General features: G+C 47.6%; 1 protein-coding gene across 1 annotated transcript in view; it reads left to right on the top strand.

Moving 5' to 3' along the window:
* The first annotated feature begins 312 nt into the window (after positions 1-312).
* LOC149352042 (nose resistant to fluoxetine protein 6-like) overlaps positions 313-26160 on the top strand; it is a 43172-nt gene continuing 17324 nt past the window's right edge. The window contains exons 1-7 of the mRNA XM_089581276.1: positions 313-686; positions 15531-15757; positions 17350-17476; positions 17570-17657; positions 19274-19374; positions 20921-21100; positions 24942-25035. Coding sequence (XP_089437402.1) covers positions 356-686; positions 15531-15757; positions 17350-17476; positions 17570-17657; positions 19274-19374; positions 20921-21100; positions 24942-25035 — 1148 coding nt within the window. The 5' untranslated portion in view covers positions 313-355. The remainder of the gene's footprint in view (positions 687-15530; positions 15758-17349; positions 17477-17569; positions 17658-19273; positions 19375-20920; positions 21101-24941; positions 25036-26160) is intronic.

Genomic DNA, 26160 nt, shown 5'->3' on the forward strand with positions numbered 1-26160 from the left:
TGGGTGAAAGCGAAGAAACTGGTGCGCCTGCTGTGCGTTTATGGACGAGCGGACTTCCCTCGCGGACTCGGAGGCTGACCTTCCGTCTTCGAAGCGCGCGGGAAGGCGAGCGCAGGCAAGGAGCCTCCGGGTCTCCGGGAAGGCCCGTAGTCTCGCGTCGCGCACAGAGACCTCCTCTCCTCTCCTTATGGCACTTGTGCTCCGCGTAATGAAGTACGGGGATGAAAGACGCCAGATGAGAAAGAAGAGAGAGAGAGACATCCGAGGGGCAGTCTGACGAGTGCGCTGATATTAGCGGTCAATGGAGACGGCATCGCACTAGACGGGAACGGATCGCAGTGAACGGGCAGTAAGCATGAAGGGGCGAACGGCTAGCGCTGCTTGCTACCTAGTGGCTCTCGTGGTCGTCGCAGAGCTGTGGCCCGGCGTAGCTGGCCAGGTTCACCGACGGTCGGTGGCCAATCCGAAGGAGTCGGCGACCACCACGGAAGCGCCAGACAACGAGCACGCGTTCAGCGCCGACGAGCTGCGCGAGCTAGCCCGGGGCATGATGCGGGACGCCACCAAGAAGCTGTTTCCGTACGTGCAAGACCTGGCGTACGACCAGAACCTGCCCCACGAGTGCATATCTAGCCTGTTCAAGCTGAGTCGGGGTATTCGGAGCAACAAACTGTGGGCCTTCAAGTGTGAGTAACCTCAAAAAGAGCATGCCTCCACTGAACCAGTTTTGTGTACGACAACGCAGCGCGGAGATCCGGGCCGGTTGGCCTCAGGGGCAGCGATTAGGTTTTGCGTACGCAAAGGCTTCGCGCGCTCACAAGAAAACTGCCGGTTGGTACCGCGCATGCGCAAAGCGTGAAGTGTATATCGGGCTTGCGCTTGCGCACTCCCTATACCGACAGTTATCTTGAGCGAAGTCACCTTAAACTGGACAGAGATTTAGTACAGCGTTCGCAGCACTTTTCGTGCTCTTTAATTAGCTCTTGGGCCTACAAACGCATCTTAAAGGGGCACTGAGGACAACTTGATTCAATTATTGCTCCCAGTAAAAACTGACTTTCTGTCTCTTTCTAGTTATGGTGACGTTTTCGGCATCAAGGACGTTCATAAACTCTTTCCCGTTCAAAAATGCTGTTGCCCAAAATTGTTGGATATGAGTGAATGGAAGTGGCGTAACCTTTGGGATCCGTTCCCAAAAATCGGTTCCGACGCACGCATTGTACTTCCGAAATTGGCCGGTGATGATGACACCTATATATATATATATATATATATTTGTCTTTTCTAACTTATTAAGGTTGCGTTTTCGGTGATAGTGGCCTTTTTGTGAATAGAACGCTGTACCTTGTCGATACAAGCCAACTTATAATTTTCCTAAGTGTCCCTTTAACGCGATCATTTGGACCAGTGCGTGAGATCATTGGAAATGAAAACACTTTCCTCTTCTAAACAGAACTTAGGGAGGGAGCTCCGAATGCCGTTGCCGTGGAAGCTTTCCCGCAACTGTTCCACTAGGTAAAGGGTGCCACTGGGCGTTATTCCGTCAGCATCTTCACATTTTAACAAGCTAACGGAAAGTTTTGAGATGCATTTTTTAATGTTCGCTTTTATTCCATAACAGAAAGCAAGCACAGTTCAAGGTTCGGCGGAAACCCGTCTGGCGAGGGATATTCATTCTGCATGAGAAGAACAAAACACTCGCCAAAGAGATCAAAGAAAAAAATAACGCAAAAATCATTGACGTTTCGAGGCCGTTACGGGCAACGGCAAGCGAGCGAAAAACGGGACGCGAGGCAATCTGGACGAAATATACATGCGCTCTGTACACCACGTCTTTCCTACATACGCAACGACTCATCTATATTCGTCTCATTGTGAACGAGGTGCCGGTATAGCGGCGCCGAAGCGTCAATGATTTTACGTTCTTTTTTTTTCCGCCTCATTGACGGGTGTTTGTTCCGATCTTCACATGCATAAGTTAAGTGAGCCACCCATCAAACAGATAACAAAAAATGAAACAAAAGACTAGAATGCCGCAAGTAAGCGGGGCAAACTAGAATGCCTTCAGTCGGCGCTTTGGGCTGTGCACTATGTTACGGCGGTCCCGTTGCGGTGGTTGTTGAGTTGAATGCACAGGGGTGAAAACACTGCGTCTTCAACTCAGTTTATAAGTGTCTCACTTCACAACTCACTTCATGAACATCTTATGCCTGTAACGGAAAGTGTTCAACGAATCCAACCAGAACAACAAATGTTTCCAATTACGCCGTTCCCATCGCTTCTATATTTGTGTACAGGTGCCGTCAAAAGTAAATGGAAGGCAATATTAACGAAAAAATTTTATCATTGCCCGCTCAATTCATGCATCCTTGAATACATATGTGCGGACTAATTGTGATTGTGCGAATTGCACTGCGCACCAACAAATATGGGCCATTATGCTTTAGATTTAAAGAAATTAAATTTTTTTGACAAAGTCGCCCTCCATTTACTTTTGACGGCTACTGTACATCTGCAGTCATGATAAGAGTTAACTGCTCTTTTTCAGTATCGTTACGTTTTTGGGCGAGTTGGTTCTTCTTTCTTTTGGAAATATCTGCGCACACACAAGACAGGACACACACCTTTGCTCCTGTGTGTGTCCTCTTTCATGCCGTATCTTGAGGGTTCGCAAATAGTTACAAATGTTCTTTTTGCTTTCCAGTGTGACATGTTAGCTAATCGTTGGACTAAAATCTATTCTAGGTGGGCTGTGTTCTACGACGGCATCTGGGAATTTAGAGTGACGCAGTGTGTCATTTCGCTATAGTACCACATTATCGCACACACAAGGAAAGAACAAACGGTATCTTTCTTCCACACTTCCTCCGCAGTGCCGAACCTCTCGCCTGTACTTCATTCTCACCTGCGTGGAAGGCACTTAGCGCGAACTGAGTGCTCAGTTTTATCGTGTAAATGAGGGAAACGCTTGACGATCTCCTTTCTGCGTGCGTTGGTCCTTGACAGTTCATTTTGAGTATTTTCTGAGAACCACAAACGCGCGCACGCACGCATATTTGGTTGTTATTGAAGCGAAAGGCTTCGTTTTGAAATTCAAAGCACTCCCCGAGTTCGGCAGCATGCGGGCGGGCACGTAACGCCCGCATGCTTCCGAACTCGGGGAGTGCTTTGAATTTCAAAACGAGGCCTTTCGCTTCAATAACAACCAAATGTCTTCTTAATAGCGCGATAGGCGGCAATGACGCGCGGATCCCACGAGGAAGTGAGCCGAAATCTGCACCAGTTGTTACATATTTTTGAGAAAACCTGTCAAGGAAAAGAGGAAGGACGAGAAGATGGCACACAACGACGATTCGACTAACAGCTGTGATTTACTGAAGAGCGCACCTTCTCAGCAGAGCTAACAGCAGGCCTCCAAGAATCCCGCACTCTTCTTTGCCTTTTCCCCTGCCAAGATTGCTAACATTGGCGAACAGCGGGTAGCAGCCACAGCCACGGCAATGGAAAGGCAATTTTCAGTAGAGTTAGTCTAGTCGAGTTAGTCTAGTCGTCGCTGTTTGCCTTCCTCTTCTCGTCCTTCGCCTTTTTGGCCTTCCTCACGAAGTGGAGCGGCCGTTGGGAATATGTATATGCTCCTGCATGGGAGGACCCTTCTCTCATATCTCTGTTGGTTAACTTCTGCTTCAGCGATTAATGAGAATGTGAAGAGCACCTTACTTGGGCGCCAGTGTCATATACATCTTGCGATTTCGTCAGAAAAATAAACATGCGCCCCCCCCCCCCCCTCCCCTCTTTCTAAGCCTCCGTCAATCTTACGTGGCATTCACTAAAAGAGTGTATATCCTACGGCATAAGTACATGGCAGAAGACAAAACAGCAGTTACATCAGGAAATAACGACAGCGGAGCTTCTGTAGAATATTCTGCGCTGACTGACAATCTTATATTTCAAACAGGTTCGGATTGGCACCATATGGCGTCTTTTGCATATTATTCTTCTCTTTACAAGAAACATTCTGTCGCTTAAAGAGCGTAGCAAGTGCCAGGAGATAGGACTCTAGCTTGCTACACGACGTGTGGATTACTGAAACCATGCTGTGGTACCAGTTGGGCCACTCACGCATGATCGAAAACCGTTCTCATATGTGAGCGGCTCTCGATAATGCGTCACACTAAGGTCTTGTGATACCTTCCTTGGCTTCTTCATGAACGTGATACATCTGTGCAGCGATATGGGCAACCTTGGTACGCTACCTAGAGTGACCGCAACACGGCGCCATGAAGATCCGAGGACACAGCCTTCTATTTGGATATTTGGAAAAAGGCCGGCACTATTTAATGTACACATGGCCTCAGAGATCATTAACGTCTCGTTGCCAACATGCGCAGAAGCATTAAGAAAGCGCCGTCTGAATTGCACAATGCCTGGGTGAAATATAGATTAATAAGTGCATTTCTTGATAGCAGTGCACTCTGTCTTTAACACTATTACACCAGCGCTTTCATTATAGCTCATTTAACGCGGAAATCCCTTTTCCATTGCAAAAGTTCTTTCACGGCAAAATGGCAGCCTGTTTATTTACCAAACTTCGGGGAAGTTTCATGACCAGTAAAAGATATCAAAATATGCTGGTCGTACCCAGGACGCTGCATTTAAATGGCGAGGGAATACCTTTTTATTCAGCCACAGAGCTATCTGTGAGCTCACAACAACCAAGCTACCAAAGCAAAACTAACTGAGTGCCGTAGGTAATCATATCTTTGCGAATGAGCATGCTGAAACTGATGAAGAGGAGAACCAGCCAAAAAAGAAAAGGGAGCAAGGACGAGAAGAGAGACGTACACCACGAAGACTGGACTAGCAACTGCGCTTTAATGAAAACAGCAACCTCCCAGCAAGGGTGACATGGGCATGCGCGGCACAACCATCACCACATTTTGGAAATAACAAAGGGAAGATAAGCAGCGTATCTGTCACCGGCGATCTAAGAGAGAAAATTCGTTTTCCAGCAGGCGTGCTGAAGTGGTACTGATACAATTATCGCCATTGACAGGGAGATAAAGAGGAAGAGGAAAGGCAGGGATGTTAACCAGAAGGGTGTTCTGGTTGCCTACCCTGCACTGGGGAAGAGGGATGAGGGGATTGAAAAGGGAGAGAGAGAGAGAGAGAGAGAGAGAGAGAGAGAGAAGGGGCGAGGGGCACATTCACAATTGGTCCCTCAAGCTCTCAGGAAGCAAAACAGAGCCTTGTACATGCACTTAAGGGCTCTCGATTGCTGTGGCCACGGTCCCAGATGGATCTTATCCTCTGTTAAACTGCGAGGATCGAGGCGGTCCGGGGCACAGCGCAGCGTACGTCTTTCGTTGGGTCGCCAAAGCAGGGCACTCACACGGTAGATGTACTATCACGATGGAAAGAAACGCAAACAGAGTGGAGCCTAGGCGCTCCGCTGTTCGCATTTCTTTTAAATACGCTTTTACTTCGGTGGTAGCAAAAAGATGCTAGGGTCGTCCTTGATGCATTCTAGGACGACTCTACCGTGTTTTATGCGAAGCATATTACTAGAGCTACACTACAGCCCGTCGAGCGCGGCGGTGGAGCTGCCATTGACCTTTAGCGTGACCACGTGGCACCACGTGACAACATGACGTCACAGCAGAGGAGAGATGGGCTGCCGGCTCGCGCGGTCGGCCGCGGCGGTGGAGGCTCCACATCAGAGGCGCGGCGGCTGACCACGTGACAACATGACGTCACAGCAGAGGGGAGATGGGCTGCCGGCTCGCGCGGTCGGCCGCGGCGGTGGAGGCTCCACATCAGAGGCGCTGCAGCTGACCACGTGACGCTACAGCAGCGGCATAAAGCTGAGCTTGCCTCGCTCTCCGGGCACTTACGAGGCGGCCAGGTGTTGGGATGCCGCCTAGAAGCAGGGCTGATTTGAACGAGAAGCGAAAGCTTCAGCGTGCCACAGAGACCGATGAAGAGCGGGATGAACGTCTGGCTAAGCGGCGTGCTCAATATGCGGCTCGGCAACAACGTTCTACAACAACTGAAGAACAAAGCGAGGAACTTTACCAAGCCTAGCCATCAATATGCTTCGCATCTGACCAGGCTTAACCTTAGCTAAGCCTCAGCCATTTTTTTTCTTACGACCGTGGTAAACACGCCATCAGAAGAAATTCGAACGGAGGAGCGCGTTGGCTCCGCTCTGTTCGCGCTTCTTTCGATCACGGTAGTACAATTGTCTCTTTGCAGCCACATCTTTCACAAGCAGAACTGTCGATCATCCCTTCCCGGAACGTATATTGCTTTGTTAAAGCAACACCGAGCCATAGATGGCAAAGCAATGTTGCTTCGCGACGCGGTATATTATAGGGAAGACGGCGCAGTCTAGGGTCCAGTGCCCTGAGGCTACGGTTGAAAAACTTGTCAGTGTTGCACGCAGAAAGAGTGAGCTCCAGTGCCAACCTGCGTAGCGCACACGCTGCGTCAACTCTTGGTACAAGAATACTGACTTGAAGTCCGTCATTGTGGGCAGATCGGGCAGCCTCGTCCGCGTGACTGTTTTCTTTGATACCGCAGTGTCCTGGCAGCCGTTGGAAAATGATATCATGGCCTTTCGATATGGCGCAGTGGTACACCTGGTGAATCTCTGCAGCCAGTTGTTCATGCGACCCGCGGCGTAGAGCAGCTTGCAGGCTTTGAATGGCTGCTTTCGAATCAGTGAAAACCGAACATTCATGTGGAGGTTCTTAGCTGATGAACTCAACTGCAGTCCGAAGGGCAGCTAGTTCCGCACCACTTGAGGAGTGTGGTAGGTCGTCTTCACCTTTATCAAGATGGACTTCGCCGGGATCGCCACAGACCCCGCGGAACTGGTTTAGTTGACGGAGCCATCTGTTTATACATGGATGCGGTGAGGGTGGTTAGAATGCAGATGTTCCAACGTGACCTGTTTGAGAGCAGCCAATGATGCACCAGCTTTCTTCGTAATTCCAGGAATAGAAAGGTGTACCCGAGGTTTATGTAAACTCCGTAAGGGTGAGTACGTTCTTGAGGCAGGGGTGAATTGCGATGGAAGATAGGCGCGATGAGCATCAATGACTTCGACGAATACAATACGTGGTCCAATTACCGGAAGAGTTGCAAGGTGATGACAGGGTACCCGCGTGAGGCACCGAATAGGTGGTCTCATGGTGTTAACAGCAATGAATGTAGTGATTGAATGTTCCCGGGCGACAACAATAGTTGCTGCTGTTGTAGCGGCACATTTAGGCAGTCCAAGTCAGATACGGAGAGCTTGCGCCTGCACACTTTGAACACTTCAGTTTGGACGTTCGTCTTTCTAATCTTAGTAAATATTGGTAAGTTGTATCGCGGGTAGCCCCGGAATAGTGAACAGCACAGTTGTAACATCGAGCGCACTGATACTCCCCAAGACTTTCCCGTGAGGAAGGAGAGGACATGGACAATCGCCATCAGTCGCTTTCTCATGTTGTGCTGATGAGAGCTCCACGAGAGATTCGTGTCAATGACTACACCAAGAAAACGTTGGCTTCCCTCATAGGGTACAGCTTTGCTATTAATGCATATGGCGTAAAATGACATTGTTTTGCGTGTGACCGCCACAAGTGAACACTTTTCGGTCGCAATATTGAGGCCCTGAAGACAAAGGTAAGACATCAGTATAGATGCCGCCTTCTGAAATCTCGCAAGAACTTGGGGACGAGTCACATTTGAAGCCAAAATACAGATATCATCCGCGTAGATAGTGATCTGAGCAGAGGGTGGCAGTAAGTCGGCCAGGCCGACAAGAGCAAGGTTGAAAGAGTTGGGCTCAGCACTCCACCCTGTCGGACTCCGCGCGAAGTTCGATGTAACGTTGGTCCATGCATCCTCAGTCTAAGCAAAGAGCTACCTCTCCGATAAATAGCTTCCTATCCAGCTGTATATGCAGCCTCCGATCTCAGCAGTTTTCAAGGCGTCCAAAATGGCTTGGTGTATTGCGTTGTCGTATGCGCCCTTGATATCCAAAAACAACGCGACGGTTAATCTTTTCAAATTTTTTTGGTACTCGACGGACGTTATCAGGTCAACCACACTGTCGATACAGGAGCTTCCGCGTCGAAACTAGGACAAATTTTGGATATATTTTGTATCACTCCAGGTACCATTACACGCGTGCTAGTAACATTCTTTCCACCACTCTGCCGACGCAGCTGGCAAGTTCAGTCGAACGGTATGATGTAAAGTCAGGTGGTGATTTCCTAGGTTTTAGAAGTGGAACCAGACGACTGGTCTTCCAATCAATAGGAACTGTGCCTTCACTCCATGACTTGTTATAAGTGGCCAGAAGGGCCCGTCGGGCCTCTTAGCCAAGGTTGGAAAATGCGGAGTACGTCGCATCATCGGGCCCTGGCCATGATGACCATCAGCGACAAGCCAGCGCAGCTACAAGTTCCTCCATGGAGAATAGGAGATCCATCCATAAATTCTTAGAGTGTGGAACATCGCTGCAATTAAGCGTTGCAGGAGGATTCGGTAGGTCTGTTATCCTTGTGCAGAACTCTTCGGCTACCTGGACCTCGCCGCGTCTTTGGCGGAGGGCGAGGGACCTGAACGGGTGACGCTGTTGATGGGACGTGCGAAGGCCACGAACAGCATTCCAAACGCGTACCTGAGGCACCTGTGTATCCAGCGTTTCGCAAAATGACCTCCAGCGTTGTGCCTGTGCGGCTTGAATTGCCATGCATACTGATGAAGTATGTTTCGAGAATTTCGCGCTCTTCTTGGCTCCTACAGCTAAGATTTCCAAACAGAGTGTAGCAATTACACTCCCTGCAATGGCGAGGCAAATTTGCTCCATAATCAACTCAACCCAAGGACTTGTGGTGTTCATATCAGCCTTTTTGTCCGATGCAAACCTTTTCGCAGACAAGTATGAATTTAGAAACCACGGCGCGGCACATGGCGTGAACAGGTTCTCATGATGCGTAAAACAAACAGGATTTCTTGATTTAATTGCCTAGTGAGATGCACGAGCATAACCCAGAAAGTTTTCAGGGGGCAGAAAACACAATGTCAGTGCCATGCTTTACAGCTACCTTCTTAATGTTAATATATTCGCAAGGTAGCCCACAACATTAAGAAGGTAGCCGTAAAGCAGGGCATTGACGTTGTGTTTTCTGCCCCCTGCAAACTTCCTGGCTTACGCTTATCCGTCTCAAAAGGCTAGTCAAGAACTCCTGTATGTTTGACGCAGCATGAGAACCTGTTCACGCCATGTGCCACGCTCGTGGTTTATAAGTTTCCAGTGCCTGCGAAAAAGTTTACATCGGACAAACAGGCCGATGTGAACGCCACAAGTCCTTGAGTTGTGTTGATTATGGGGCAAATTTGCCTCGTCATTGCAGGGAGTGAATTGCTACTCTCTGTTTTGTAATCTTAGCATTCTTGGCAGAGGTAGGGGCAAAGAAGAGCTCGAAATTCTAGAAGCATTCTTCATCAGTATGCGTGACAATATTTGTATCAGTACCAAGTCAGGGCGCCTGCTGGAAAAAGAATTTGCTTTCTTAGATCGCCGACGACAGATACGCTGTTTATATTCTCTTGTTATTTCCGGAATGTGGCGATGGTTGTGCCGCGCATGCTCATGCCAGCCTTGCTGGGAGGTTGCTGTTTTCATTTAAGCGCAGTTGCTAGTCCAGTCGTCGTGGTGTACGTCTCTCTTATCGTCCTTGCCCTTTTTTTTTACTGGTTCTCCTCTTCATCATGTATCAACTGGCCCATATTTCCGCTCTTACGCTGAAATGGTCAGACCACTGGACGCTTGCATGGCACGGCCGAAAAAAAACACAACAAATGTTTAAAATAATAACTGAACAGATGACATGCACAAGAAAGGCGAACTCGAAGAGAGACAAATTGCACTGGACGACTGCGGGGATGTATGGTGGTCGTGGTTGGGGCAGGACAGAGAGATATGAGAGAGCTGTCTTTGTCCTGCAGTGGACGTAGTCAGGCGATGATGATGACGACGGTGGTGATGTAGCGACAGTGTAAGTGGGATACCTCGGCAAAATAACGAGTGCACTTAGGCTCACTCACAGAAGTTTGGTCAACCTACAGGCTCAGTCACACTCACAGAATCCTGGGCTCACTCGAACTCATTAACTCAAACTCATTTAGGCTCGCAACTCACACGGGCTCACTCAGACTCACCTGCCATCCGGGGTCAACCACTCAGAGGCTCACGGCTGGCTCTTTTCGATTCACAACTCATCTGGGCTCATTCATTTCGACTCAGTACTCACCTGGACTTACACATTTCGACTCAGGACTCACCTGGACTTACTCATTTCGACTCAGGACTCACCTGAACTCACTCGCTCATTTCAACTTACGACTCATCTGCGCTCACCCATTCGGGCTCACTCGTACATTTCAACTCATTACTCACCCAGGCTCACCTTGACTCAGGACACCTATAAGCTCGCACATCGGACAGAGCTCCTGGGGCCAACGACGCAATTTACGCGCCTAAAATGCCAAAAAAGTTGTTAAAAACTCTTAACTGCAGTTAGTCTCTATCCAGGCCTGGCTGAGCCGCCTACAGGTCTGTAGCTGCCGCTCGCGGAACGTAAAGATCTGAGGCTGGTGCATGAGTTCTGCAATCAAATCAAAAACAGCAAAGGAAGAATTAGAGCGATCGCGATAGAGCAAGCCACAGCTAATATTCAACGAGAGCAAACGCGGCGACTAATAAACTTTTCTCGCTTTTTAGTAATGCTCTAGAGGGCAACAGCCACAAAAATTTCATACCGCGAAACACTGAAATCGCTCTACATCATCACCTCAACCAAAAGCGCATTCAGTATTACGAGTGCGCAGGAAACTCACGCCTATGAACGCTACAAACTCGTGCCAAATCGTTATCGTGGATTCACTCGGGACCATGAGATTGTTCAACCTCATATAATGAGCTCGTTTGATTTGATAGGCCCAGATTCAGATCACGATCTAAATGTCAGCGCACTCTCACCACGACTCAGATCATGATCTGAATCTGGGCCATTACTCATGACTCAGATCGCGATCTGAACGTGAGTCCGGACTCACTCATGACTCAGGTAATGATCTGAATACGAGGTCAAACTCATTCGTAACTGAGATTATGATCTGAAATGAGCCTGAGTGAGCCCTAGGGAGTCGACTTATGATTGTATCCGTCAACCTATGGAACCTAGTGAGCTGAAATAGCAGTAATGAATACCGAAAGTTGGGCAAGTTGGTTAACGTTCATGATGAAGAGTAGTGCGAAGGGATTATTCTCTGTGTCTGTGTCCGTGCCCTTTCGGCTACTTAATTTCATCACGGAATAGCAGCAATATTTTCCCCCTTTTATGTCTTTTTTCATTATATCGGTTATTCCCTGTCATTCATGTCATATCACTGACGATGAAAAGCCGCTGCCGACAGGTATCATCACTAGAGTGTTGTACTTGCGCTTATCCCGCAGTATCACGACAGACCGCACATGTTTTTGAGCTGCTCAATATCAGTTCATTCACATTATTGAACACTGTAACGTACTCGCGACATCTAAGGGCTTAGCCTGATTTTTTTTTTCTCTGTGAATATTAAAAGCCTCATCAAAACAATGTGTCAGTCGAGAGTTTGAGTCCGGCCATAAACAATCGTGGTAGTGAAACAAAGCAACAACAAAAAAAAAAACTACGAGACAAAAGTTCTGGGCACAGGGACCGCCAGCCTCAGCCACTGTGCATCCGAAGCGCGGATGCAGTTTAGAGCGAGTGCTCAAAACCCACGAGGCTTGTTCGAGCGCTAGCAGGCATGCAGATGAGGGAGAAAAAAATATGAAAAAAAAACACTGGGAAAGTGCGCACGCACACGTGTAAATGTGAGCGAGACCAATAACCGTGGTTGGGTTTAAGTGGGGAACATCAGTTAAACAAAGAAGAACAACGCACCGCAGAACAGAGCCCGCGGAGATGAATGGACACCCTCATAACACCTCAAGCCTGTGCTTGCGCGCAGCTCTGAAGAACTGCCACAAGGCAGGGGAGAACCGAAGGCCGCCGCTCTTGTTCGCATCTGCTTTACTGACCGCGTGTGCCCACTCTTCCTCACGGCTCTGGGGTTGTTACGCGCGTTTGAGCCGACAGCAAGGCATTGGACTGACTTGCCTTCACTTTCTCAAGCGTGTCTGTCGCTGCGATAAGTGCCCCTAGGCGTGTAGCTCCAGCGCAATTAACGGCCCGCAGAGGCGGCCAGAGATGATCCCGGCGACTACCTGGAGCCCAGCCAATCCTTGTTCTCGGAAATAAGGCGGCGTCGCGATACCGCACTGCGCGGCTCATGAATGTCCGATGAGGATTTTTCCCCAGATGAGTGCGCGTAGCACACCGAAAAGTGCATTCCACGAAGCGTTTCGGTGCGCCTTCCCATTGTTTACGAGCAACGTCGGGAATTGTCGCACTCGTCGGAGTGTGGCAAGCGCGCGGAAAAGCCGCGCGTTGCTGCTCACTTCTTCGGGTGTCCCGAACAGACACAGGGCCTGCACAGAACCATCGTTGACTCCGGCGGAGGCGACCGGCGGGCTCTCCCTGGAATGACCCATTCGAGCTTTCCTGGTATTAACAACCCACGTGTCAGTTGGCAGGCAACCTTATTTGCGCTCGCAGGCCCATGCGATGAGAGGATTATGCGTTCATGCGGTGTGTTGTGCAGAGGCGTCGCCTGAATGTCAAGACCATCCGCGTCATTTTATCTAACGAGATTTCCCTTCAAGCAGACGCTCGGGGAAACTCAATTCTAATTAAAATAAAAACAATCACAGAATATTCCTATCACAAAATATTCCTAAAGTAAAAGAAAATTGTGAAAAAAAAAGGACCCCTGTGAACGTTTCGTTGCCGCAAACGATATTGTGCGTCAAATCGTAATGAGTAGGCCCTGATGACGCCTAATGGTCAAGTTGAGAAAACGATTAAAGAATCAATCAATCAGTCAAACAATTAATTAATTGATCAAATAATTATTCCAGCAATCAATCATTCCGTTAATAATGATGAGCAGTTAAAAGTCTTCTATATTATTGGTCGTTTTATTCATAATAAAATAAAACTGAAAAATTCCTAGCTGGCGTCCATTTTTCAAAGAAATAGCCGTCGTGCAGGACAATATACCGGGTGTTTCAGCGAACACTTTCAAAAATTTTCATAGACAGGCTTTTTGGGATAAAAATATGGCTTTTGCGGCACAGTATTACCAGTGTTGGCGGACACCAGAAAACTGGTGAATCGTCTTAAGTAGTAAGTTGGTTAACCAATTTTTAATAATTAACTTCTTAACTAGCTGACTTAGGCCCCTTGTTGCAATTAGAGATTTGTAGCCAGTCTTTAGTAATAGCCATATCAGTTTTTAAAAATTAGAAAGCGCGATTAGCGTTGGAGCTGTGGCTCGACGAAATTTGGCTTTTGCGCCTAGTTACGTGCACTGGAGGGGTTGCTTTGCCTGCATGCTTTCGAAAGCCCATGTATTTTTGCACGATGCAGCCAGATTTTGTCTAGTCACAGCGGCGAAAGTAACCGCGTTTTCGAAATTCTAAAAACTGATATGGATATTAGTAACGACCGGCTACAAATCTCTAATTGCAACTAGGCGCCTAACTCTACTAGTTAAGAAGTTAATTATTAAAAATTAGTTAACCAGCTCAATACTTAAGACAATACACCGCTCTTCTGGTGTCCGCCAACACTGGTAACACTGTGCTGCAAAAGCCTTACTTTTACTCCAAAAAGCCTATTTATAAAAATTTTTGAAAGTGTTTGCTGAAACACCCGGTATAGACACCTTCCGTTCGCTGCTGCGCTGATCCAAAGAAACATAAATCTTGACACCACTCGCCTCATGTACAAGAGCGGCAAGGCAATGTCCCCCTTTTCACAAACGTACAAAGAGATTATCAGACTTAGTCCTCTCCATGAGGACTGCCAAAAAATAACTGCGAAGTGACGATGAAACTTTTGAATGCTAAATCGAGAGCACGAAAGAACCTGCAACAAATGCACACTTTTGAAACCACAAATATATTGTTTTTTTATGTTTGCTCTCGCAAAAATAGACAGGTCCCCTCCTGACTATTTCTTTGCAGCCGCCGCGGTGGCTGAGTGGTTATGGTACTCAGCTGTTGACACGGAAGACGCGGGTTCGATCCCGGCCGCAGCGGTTGCATTTCGATGGAGGCGAAATGCTAGAGATTCGTGAACTCTGCGATGACAGTGCACGTTAAGGAATCCCAGGTGGTCAAATTTTTCTGAGCCCTCCAATACGGCGTCTCTCGCAGCCTGAGTCGCTTTGGGACGTTAAACCCCATAAACCTACCAACCAATCCTGACCATTTCTGTGTACGCGCGGACACTTCTTGAATTTTTTGCCTCTAAAAGTCATCGTTATCTCGATACCTGTCGAGAGGATCACCTAGGTATTTGGAAGGGACATGCGACCATTCTACATATGCATGAAATCTAGTCGCTGATGCCCAGTTTCCATGCCAAATGCCCGCACATTTGTCCAGATTAATAAAGCTATTTGTTACATCACAAAACCTGCGAACAACCGACATCGCATGCTCTATGCTGCTCTCGCTGTAAAAAAAAAAAAAAAGGCCTCATCATCTGCATAAGCCAGTACTTTAATTTCACAGGCTTCAAGCTCGAATCCGCGAATACAGGTGTTATTTATTACATTCCGGCAAAGTGGCTCTAGGCACTCAGCGAAAAGTGGTGACAATGGACAGCCTTGCCGCACGGATGCTCTAACCTAAATTCTGTCTGTAAGCTTCCGGTTCGTTCCACCAGTTTCGTGGCACAGTTATCATACGCTATTTTAATCGCTTTTAATATTACCTCTACAACACAGACATGTTCAAGGATCTTAAACAGAATGTCGTGGCTGACACGCTCAAAGACCATTTCTAAACCGATTTTCAACATTCCGACTGGCATAAAATCGGCATCACAACATTCTGGTACACTCCAAGTCACAAGAACATAGATAAGGACGGTCCGCACTTGAATTCCGCACGTCAGGTGGGGGCCCACCAGGATGTCCATAACTGACTGTAAACGTTTGGTTGAAGCTTTCATTGAAAGTTTATAATCAAAATTAGCAAGCGTTATCAGCCGTTAACCAGATACATGCTTAAGCTTAGCAGGATCCCACTGTGCCATCACTGCAACACAACACCCCGCACGCTAAACTGCAAGTCTGTCGCGCTGGGTTTGTGTATCGTGGTCTTGATCAACTTCCAACCAGGCGCTGCAAACAGATCAGCTTCGCTGGCCACTGCGTAATAGTAGTATACCGTCGCCGCAGTCGTAATCCTCGCGAGCATCGTTCTTTATCATTCACAGCACATAAGTAGTCTTAAGTGCCCTCTGTAATTTTATTGATGAAAGAAGGTTCGGGGATTTTGCCCTGATCAAGCCCCTGTCGCTGACTCCTCGCAGTCCTGGACGCCATGGGTCGTCCTCCGGCCGGTCTGCTGGCAGGCTCGACAGGCGCCCTGGGCGCTTACGACGAGTGCCTGGCCATCTCGGTGCCCGGCGGCGACGAGCCAACTTCAGCGGAGGCCTTCCGCGGGCAGTACTGCACGCTGTACGTGAAGCCCGAGCTGACCGATCGCTTGATGGGCATGCTGCAGCGCTCGCTCGACCAGTATCCGCCGACCCTCCGGGTAAGGAACACAAGCCGGTGTTCCGCCGCTTTCCGTTGTGCAACCACTCTTCTCACGACCTTCTGGATGTACTTTATAAAGGGACTCTGAGGACAAATAGAAGTTGGCATGCAATGATAGGGTACCGCGTTCTAATCACAAATAGACCAGCTCTCACCGAAAACGGGGCTTTTATACTAGCTAGAAAATATTAAAAAAAAAAGATACAGGTGTCGCCATCACCGGCCGATTTCGCAAGTAAAATGCATGCGTCAACATCGGTTTTTGTAGCGGATCCCGGAGGCTACGCTGCACTGCCGTTCACTTCAAATCGATGGCAACCCGTCCTTTTCGAAATGGACGGCATGGGTTTGGATCGAATGGCGGGAAGATTTTTAAATCCAATTTTCTCGGCGATAAATGCGTATTTTCTTGCCGAGCAAGCGTGAACATAGCCAGAAAGAGCCAGTGAATAAATTTTTAATTAGGAGAATAATTGAATGGAGTTTTCCTTAGTGTCTCTCTTAGCAATAAGAGACCGCTGCCCACATGCTTAATGCGTTGTACCCAGGAAGTCACAACAGGACACAAACAGCAGGACAGCTACAGCGCTATAGTGCTGTCGTTTGTGTGTTTTTTCGTCGTCCCATTATGAGTCAGCGACTTGCCAACACCGAGATTTTAATTAACCTGATTAGCTGCTGCTTCAGCTTAGAATCTACTGTAGGATACAACTTAAAAAAAAAAACTGCAGCCGGTAACACTGGGCCAGAGTACACAGCGTCCTGTATTATTCCGCTTGCGAATCACAACAGGAAACGAAATCAACTCTTTAATGTTTGCCTGTATTAATCAGTCCAGGCTTCAGAATTCTAGGGCTTATAATTTTTTTCTTATGATTAGCTTCTTGTTCGGGTAACAAAAAGTTTTAAAACAGACCACTTGTTTTTCATGGAGGAATTCTGTGCGGCGGTCCTGAATGCAGGCGGGGCTTCACTAGGAAAGGTGTGCTGGCTCATCCTGTCTTTGAACGCATAGTTTGAGCACTTCGGAAGACAGAAAATGCAATTGTTTTTATGTTGCCTGCCCATACGCTGTGTGTTGCGCTCGGAAACGGATGTTTTATTAACCTGTTGTTGTGGCTGGGTGCATAACGCAACCCAAAACATAACAATACACTAAAAGCACTGCGCCACAGAACTGCCAGCACAGAACTTGAGCGGGAGTGGCTGGACTAAGCCGGACGCCGTCCGCCGGTATGCTCTTTAGGGTGGTTCCGGAGACGGCCTCGTGGTAACGATACCCCGTTTCGTTCCCTGTGTTCCGTCCCTTACACACGAAGGTTTTAAAAGTTTTACACTTCAGCCAGATGCAAGAGACCGGCGAACCGCTGTGGTGAATTTAGAGCCTTTTCAACGCCAACCCGCTCGCTTTAGGTGTTCGGTTTGTAAGACACTCGCGATGATGAGGCAAATTTGAGAGGATCTGTGTGCGTAACTGCCACGATAATCAATATGTACTGAAAGGCGCAGTGAAACGTCAAGCTATAGCGTTGAAATTCGCAGCACCTTTGAAGGTCGCCCGCTAATTTTTTTGCTTTGCTCGCTTTCCAGAAACGTGTGCAGAACACGACTCAGTTGAGGAAGTTTTACGACCACTGGTTGGTGGGAGGAATGCGCCTGGGCGTTTGTTTGCCGTCCCAGTGCTCCGGAAAGGACCTCAAGTACATGTTGGACAAATGTAAGCGCAGCTAACAACGCCAGGGCCTGCTTCGTGCTCGCCGAACTGCAGCACGATGTCTCTCATCGATGTCACTTGCTCTCTTCCGTGCAGTTGCCAAGCCGTTCAGGATAAACACCAAGGTCAGCGCGTGCGCCGTTCAAAAGCCCGTGACCTTCACCACCCTGCAGCTGTCCCTGATGTAAGCACCTTGCTTTTTTTCTCTCTCTCCCTATGTCTCCGCTAGCTGGAAACACGCAGTGCATGGGATTTTCGGTGGAAAAAAATGAAGTGAGCGCTATGGTTACAAAGAAAATGTCATTGAAAGAAGTATATTGATAAATGTGAACAGGATCTCCTGACATATCCGAACATGTTTACAGAAATGATGTTACTATTTCTTTTCAAAATAATGAAAGAGAAAAGGGGGCAGGGGGGAGGGGGAAGCTGTGGAGAAATTCTGAATCATGGCATGAGCACCGGGTGGCAGTGTGGCCACGTGTTCAAAAATGGTTAAAATTAATCATTTGCGTTTGTAATCGTTGGAAATTTTCAGTTAAAGAGAATTAGAGCGCCACAAGAAGTGTGCGATGCCGTCACATTGTAAGGGGAGCTTTATTCAGAGCGCGGAATAAACGCGAAAACAATGCGCGCGAAAATCAAAGCGCCTGCGGCATGAGCGCCTGTTATGAAAATTCGCGCCTGAAGGTGATTGGTTTATGGGGTTTTAACGTCCCAAAGCGACTAAGGCTATGAGAGACGCCGTAGTGGAGGGCTCCGGAAATTTCGACCACCTGGGGTTCTTTAACGTGCACTGACATCGCACAGTACACGGGCCTCTAGAATTTCTCCCCCAAAGAAATTCTAGCCGCCGCGGCCGGGATCGAACCCGCGTCTTTCGGGACAGCAGCCGAGCACCATAACCGCTGTGCCACCGCGGCGGCCCGCCTGAAGGTGAGCCGAAGTCAGTAAACAGCGCGCGTGTGCGGCCGCATTCGAAGGCGCCTTCGGGATTTCGCGAGCTGTCCAAATTACGTGAAGTAAAAACAAACAAACAAAAAAAACAAACGCCTTCATAATGAACCTACTCTTTCGAAAACCTGCCCTGTTTGCTGTTCGAGGCTCAACAATTTTCTGCAGTTAAAGGAATATCCCTTTCTTCCTCTAAACATGCTTACTGCTGCTACTGTTGAAACTTTCCACAGGAAAGTTGGTCCAAAATTATTTATTCAATCTTGACCTAATGATTATTTAGTTAATAAATAAAATTATCCCCTGGGCGCTGTTTTCTAAGGACCGTTTTTTTTCTGGTTAGTTCTTTCACCATTTCTGGTTGGTCGGTTCCGCCTTCGAAACGGAAGCCGGTGAGTGGCACTCATTAACGCTAGCTATGAGCTCTGACGTCACAGGCGGTAGCTTACAGTGATAGAAGATCAAAAGTATGCGTTAAAGCGAAAGAATCGCTGCACAATATGGTTCCTGGTTGCACTAAGCGACCGACAAGAACATATCGCTTGAGTTGCATTTTCATGCAATGAAGCGACCTATTTTGAAGTCCTGGCTCACGCCAGGGGAAACGCCCCGTGTATTTGCCTTGGTTTACCGCTTTCCGCTTCGAGTAGACCAGCGTCACGTCTCCTGGTCGTGCGAATTAATAATCGCGCATTGGTTTTGGTACTTTGTTGTTTTTATTTAAAAAAGATGTTTTTTTTCCTCGATTGGCACGAACCCATACTATCTTTCTTTCATTTTTTTTTACTCTGACATGTTCAGAGCTGTGAAATCGTACAATTATACCTCTCGTCGCCTCTCTTTTAGATGCATGCTGAGCGTTCTTGGCTTACTACTGCTGTCAGCGACGTGCCTGGAATTGTGGCTTATGTTCGTTCACAGTGGATCCAAGAAAGGTCCTGACAAACGTGAGCTATACACTTACTGTTCTCAAGTTTTTTTCTGCTGTCATGCGCATTTTCTTCTCGTAAGTTTACAGCCGCTATCCTTGCTATACGACTCTCTACTCTGCTCTTTCTCTCTATGTGTCCTATGTACCATCTGGCCCAGATCTTTACTTTTCTGCAGAAACGTTCTGACTGTGGGAAGTGAAAACCGCACTTTCCAACACATTTTTCAAAGCAAAGGGAGTGTCGGCTGCCGAAGTTTTAGGAGGAGTGCTGTTTGTCGCACGCTGCAAAAGCTAACCCTTTGCCGGCTGAACAACTCAAAATTTCAGTGCCCCTACTGCATCAGCAGGTGACGGAACAATGTTGAATTCTACGAATGATTTAACGTGTATGCCTGCGTGTATGCTCGCAGTTTTATTGCTAAAGACGTTTAAAAACGAGCCTAATCGTTTATTTCTTTTAATAAGATGAAATATTTTGTCACTAACCTTCAGGTTTTTACATTCCATCAATTTCGGAGCAAGAAACTATGAAATGCTTGAAGATATATCTCATGTTTTCACTGACTAGGCTAATACCTTTAAAAATTCGCCCTTTGCGCTTTAGGACCAGTCGTTTCATGTCTCAGTATTTGTCCTCCTGGCAGGTACAGAAATGCCATTTACCACTGACGGACGTCGAGGACATCCTTTAAGAGAAATCGCATTTCGTAATGCGAAGCAACTCTTTCCAAGGTCTCTGTACGAGTAAGCATGCTCAGCAATTCATGAAGTTCGGAGCTAAAAATGTTATTGCTCGAGTATAGATTATCAAGCGCTAGCCCTGAACACTAAAAACAACCTTGAATGCGTATTTTCTATGCGCTCGTCGCTGCAATAAACGTTATTTCGTTAGTTTGCGGATACTCAAGGGGGCACGTACGGTTGTTGGAATGAGGAAGATGCCAGATTCTATCGAAAATAAAAATGAAGTAATATGATTAGTTTATGGTTTATGGGTGTTTAACGTCCCAAAGCGACTCAGGCTATGAGAGACGCCGTAGTGAAGGGCTCCGGAAATTTCGACCACCTGGGATTCTTTAACATGCACTGACATCGCACAGCACACGGGCCCCTAGATTTTGCCTCCATCGAAATTCGACCGCCGTGGCCGGGATCGAACCCGCGTCTTTCGGGTCAGCAGCCGAGCGCCATAACCACTGAGGCACCGCGGCGGCTGAAGTGATATGAGGTACCGTTAAAAAAAAAATCACGCTTTTCACTTAGGGACCTAGCCTACGTTCAGCCAACGAAGGAGACACTACACGCGTCTGTTTAGCTTAGCTCGGAGACCTCTAACAATGACCTGGGCATCTTTGTTGTCGATTGGTGCCCGCGTGGTACAGCCAACATTTCGACGATGACGCTGAGAGGTTGTCACGCTGATTTGCATTTTCAAAACGCCGAACACGACTCCGCAAAAGGTGCTTGCATAGAAATGGGGTCCGGTCGTTCACGTGCATGATGGGGCACGGAACTTTGCCGAGAAGGGCGTGCTCGTGATGCGCCGGGGGTCCGTCACGCAGCGCTGTGCCTGCGCCTGCTGTTGACCTTCTCGGCGATCGACAACACGAGGATCCTGTTCAAGCGCCCCGGCAGGCAGACGGAGGCGCACCGGCTGCGCTGCCTGCATGGCATCCGAGTCATCTCCTACCTGTGGGTCACGCTGTGCCACAACTACGCCATCATAGACCCCCACGCCATGGGTGAGCACATATATAGCTGCACCCCTTTCGCCAAGCGGTATCGTGATGGTGCACAGCGCAGTGCGCCGTTGTCTTCGCTGGCAGCTGCTGAAATGCCACGCATCCCCGGCGGGACAGGATTGGCCAGACTGTGTGTTTCCTTTGCAACCGTGTTTCTTACGCTGCGCAACACAAATGCGAGCCATCTGACTGACCGTACCCGTGGGAGTTGTGCATGCTCTGTAGCTGTGTCCAGGAGCAGTGCCGGCCACATTTTCTACGTTGCGAAAATATAAGCAGGGGCCGTACCTTATATAGCTTTCTTTTGCCTTTTTGCCACTGGTCAGGCCCGGCTTTGATGACGGAGCCAGCGGGCGTGCCAGCCCTGACGTCACAGGCGGCCGCTCGTAATGTTAAAGCGATAAAATACGGGAAGGGAAAAAAGAAAGCTTACAGAATACGGCCGTTGCGGCAGATATATTCCTTGTGTATTCTCCCCCAAGCTGGCAGCTTTGTGCATGTATCTTTTTGCTCCGGAATGGGGCATGCGGAACAGGCCGTCGACGACACCGACAACGAGAAACCAGGGGAACTAGGCTAATACATCTAGCGCTGAAAATTATTTTCAGGCAAACGTGGTAAACGCACGTGCTGCTGTTTTAATCTCTTCCGTGCAGCTGATTACAAACAGAACTTTGCGAATCGGCAGCGGCTAAGTCCCTTGCCTCACCAAGCCATTGCCTGTGTGATAATAGAAAACCGAGAACACTGCACCGACACGCGTTCTTTATGTGATTTTCTTTGAAGAATGCCTGTACTTAATGTCGGCTGCATGGGATAAGAGCGTACAATATACGTATCCATGCTCTGTGCGCCAAACTAGACCCGTGTACGCTCTGCATGAGAAGAACTCTAGTTTGGGCTAGTTGGTTCATGATTCAACAGGAAAATGGCGCAAAAGACGTGGACAAAAGAGACAAACACGACAGGACCAGCGCCAACTTACAACTGAATTTTATTTCGCACCAAACCCGCCTTTATGTAGGCCAACACGCCCTAACATCCGTGTAATCACGCACAGGCAGTAGAAAAGATCACTGTAAGATATCTAACACATGAAGCGCGATAGCAACCACGTAACATACTATCATGGCTAAAAAACCCAACAAAAGTATAGCAAACAACACTAAAACGATCATGGCCAAGCAACTCTTAAACACCAAAAACGATACACACTCATGAGTGATACGAGATGACCAACAAGAAACGTGGAAAAATAGGTGAAGAATGAAGCGTTAATACCAAAGCAGTGTCAAAGGTAAAAAAAAAAAAAGGTTGAAAAGGATGAAGAGTGCAAACCTTAAAATTGGAAACGAAAAACCAGCAGCCACATGAATGATAACCGATGACCAACCAGAAAAAAGATGGACGCGAAGCTGAGACCAAAGACGCCGACTTTGGTCTCAGCTTCGCGTCCATCTTTTTTCTGGTTTGTCATCGGTTATCATTCATGTGGCTGCTGGACGCCGACTTTGGTCTCAGCTTCGCGTCCATCTTTTTTCTGGTTGGTCATCGGTTATCATTCATGTGGCTGCTGGTTTTTCGTTTCCAATTTTAAGGTTTGCACTCTTCATCCTTTTCAACCTTTTTTTTTTTTTACCTTTGACACTGCTTTGGTATTAACGCTTCATTCTTCACCTTTTTTTCCACGTTTCTTGTTGGTCATCTCGTATCACTCATGAGTGTGTATCGTTTTTGGTGTTTAAGAGTTGCTTGGCCATGATCGTTTTAGTGTTGTTTGCTATACTTTTGTTGGGTTTTTTAGCCATGATAGTATGTTACGTGGTTGCTATCGCGCTTCATGTGTTAGATATCTTACAGTGATCTTTTCTACTGCCTGTGCGTGATTACACGGATGTTAGGGCGTGTTGGCCTACATAAAGGCGGGTTTGGTGCGAAATAAAATTCAGTTGTAAGTTGGCGCTGGTCCTGTCGTGTTTGTCCACGTCTTTTGCGCCATTTTCCTGTTGGCTCTGCATGAGCCCGAAATACGCAATGCTTTTTGAGTAGGCGTGCGGCTCAGTCTCGCAGTCGCGGATAATCCATAAAATCAGCAATTCTGAGTTAGCTGTGCAGTATAATGAAGCATTTGAAGAACTTTTATATTCTATGGCAAAAAGAAACTAGAAACGGCCGACCGTACGTACCCGCCTACAGGCCCAACAAACTGGTAGGAGATCCCTATACAGGGTGTTTCACGTAACTTGAACCAAGGATTTAAAAAAAAAAGCGGTAAACCGCAGCCCGCTGAAACCACCAACACATTGTTCGCCATCATGTGGCGCTCCTCAGAATATTTTTATTGCGCTTAATTAGTTAATTAACTAAGATGAATTATGCAAATTTTCACTGTACTGTGCGATGTCAGTGCACGTTAAAGAACCCCAGGTGGTCGAAATTTACGGAGCCCTCCACTACGGCGTCTCTCATAACCTGAGTCGCTTTGGGACGTTAAACCCCATAAACCAACCAACCAACCAAATTTTCAAATATTCATTTTAGTGCCAAGACCGTTACGTTAGGTTGTAGAGCAGGTTTATATACAACCGATCCAGTTTATAGTAGCATCGTATCTACTACGGGTTCCTTTTTTCCGGCATCTAAAGAAAGCCCGCGAAATATGAAAAAGTGCCACGTGACTACGCTCATTTTTTAAACAAAACTTCTGTTTGGGCTAGATGGTGCATTGCTTATTTTGAAACGAATTCAAGCGCACAACAACACGCACACAAGAGAGGAAAGACACAGGACAGGCGCTACGCTCGTGCGCTACAAAATTGCAGCGCTCCCAACGGCGCTTCGAGCAAACGGAGCGTGCCCACTGGCCGCGTCAGCACTTTCCGTAGCGGCGCGACCGTTCACTTTGCCACGGCCAGCGGGCACGCTCCGTTTGCTCGAAGCGCCGTTGAGAGCGCTGCAATTTTATAGCGCACGAGCGTAGTCACGTGGCATTTTCTCATATTTCGCGGGCTTTCTTTAGATGCCGGAAAAAAGGACCCCGTAGGAGATACGATGCTACAATAAACTGGATCGGTTGTTTATAAACCTGCTCTACAACCTAACGTAACGGTCTTAGCACAAAAATGAATATTTGAAAATTTGCATAATTCATCTTAGTTAACTAATTAAGCACAATAAAAAATATTCTGAGGAGCGCCACATGATGGCGAACAATATGTCGTTGGTTTCAACGGGCTGAGGTTTACCGCTTTTTTAAAATCCTTTGTTCAAGTTACGTGAAACACCCTGTATGTAGAAACAGATGCAAGAGGGGAGGGTAAGCGTGAAGGGTAGAGCACCCCGACGAGCGGAAAACCGACTTGGGTAGCCTGAAACATCTATAATACGACCCTTAACGCACCTTTTTAGCGATTACGTTCCTTGAACAATGCGTGATAACCACCTGTCAATAAAATTTTGACGAAAAGGGGCTCGGAACCCTTTAGATATGGGGTTCTTGAAATTAATATAGCCATTCCGATGGTTCTTGCTTGTCTCTGTTGAAGCGCGGAAGTTTTCAAAAATTTTTAACGATATCGGTGGTCTTTGCATGCTTTTCCGTGCGTGTGCAGAAAAAAATATTCCAAAAGGTTGGAAAAAACATATCGGTGATACGACTTGCCTCAAGAAACAATAAACATGGATGCTTAGCCATATGTGCTTGTGGCATCATAAGTAGATGCTCTGGGCACAGTGATAAGATACTGCTGTAAAGGTTATTTTTCGTTGCGGTTGATGAATTGCTGGCGTTCACATAAAGAGCAATTTTCGCTTAATCACTTTTTCTTCTTTCTGTGTTTAGTGCAAGGATTGAAAATTCTGGACATCATGGATGGTTTCACCTTCACCGTGGTCATCAACGGAATGCTGTCCGTCGAGACATTTTTCATTATGAGGTAAGAAAGCCGTGCCATAGACGGACGACACTGTATCGACTGGTGCACAATGTTAGCCAGGCGCAAAATAATGCTGGTACTTTTTAGCGGTTAAGAGGCGTTCATCGATGCCACGGAATAGGGAATGCAAGATAAACTTCACATGAATATTAATATGCACGCTGGCAAGCACAAATATCGTAGAGTGTCAAGTGTGTGTCGTCTTTGTGGTATGCTTGCGAGCTGCGTGGCACGTGCATTCACGCCACCCATTCGGGACACGCACGTTTCGCAGTCATTTTGCAGCGACGATTGCGACCTACAGCTGTCGTTACCTTACCCGTTGCACAAAGGCTTATCTGTCCAACTTTTGCTCATCCCAAATACATTAATATATCGGTGCGCTTACGAGTACTAAACACAAATAACTGGTGCGCATTCACATGAATCGGAAACATGGGAATCAGTTCTTGGCAACCCTTTGTTTCACAAGGTGCCACGAATGACATGGAGGATTTAGATTTACAGCAAAATTTCTACTTTGAAATTGATTGTTTTGTTGGTAATTGGAGTTTAAATGGACACTGAGGACAGACTGAAGTTGGCCTGTATCGATAATTTAATTACGCGTTCTAACGACGAAAAGGTTATCCCCACTGAAAGGGGACCTTTTATGGGCTAAAAGAGACAAGGGAAAATGAAACACGAGTATCGCCTGCACAGGCCGTTCGTTGAAGATTGGCGTCGGAATGCCGGAGGTGTGGAGAAAGAAGAGGAGGGCTCGAGGCAAAAATGCGGCACGTGATTGGAAGCGAACGCCATGTTGGCATCCTTGAAGTAAAGCTGTTCGACGCGACTTGAGGGCCTTACTCTATACCGTTTTCACAAGCGAAATGCGATGATGTCAAGGAATAGCGTTAGCTCTTGTTAGCTTCTTCCTCAGTTTCGCGCCGTCGTCGGCGTCCGCAGCGCCGCCTGCCACTTCCCACCTGCAACAAGCTTCCTCGTTTTGGCTCGGGGCAAAGTGGAGATCCTCCATACTTTTAGAGGGAGAGGAGAAAGAGGGAGAGAGGATGGGAGACGAAGGTTGGCCTAGTGGCTTGGGCGTCCGCCTTGGCTGCGGGAGGGGGTTAGTTCGTCCATTGA

The sequence above is a fragment of the Amblyomma mixtum genome, chromosome 3 (assembly GCF_055824585.1).
Source record: "Amblyomma mixtum isolate Tamu chromosome 3, ASM5582458v1, whole genome shotgun sequence".
Taxonomy (NCBI): Eukaryota; Metazoa; Arthropoda; class Arachnida; order Ixodida; family Ixodidae; genus Amblyomma; species Amblyomma mixtum.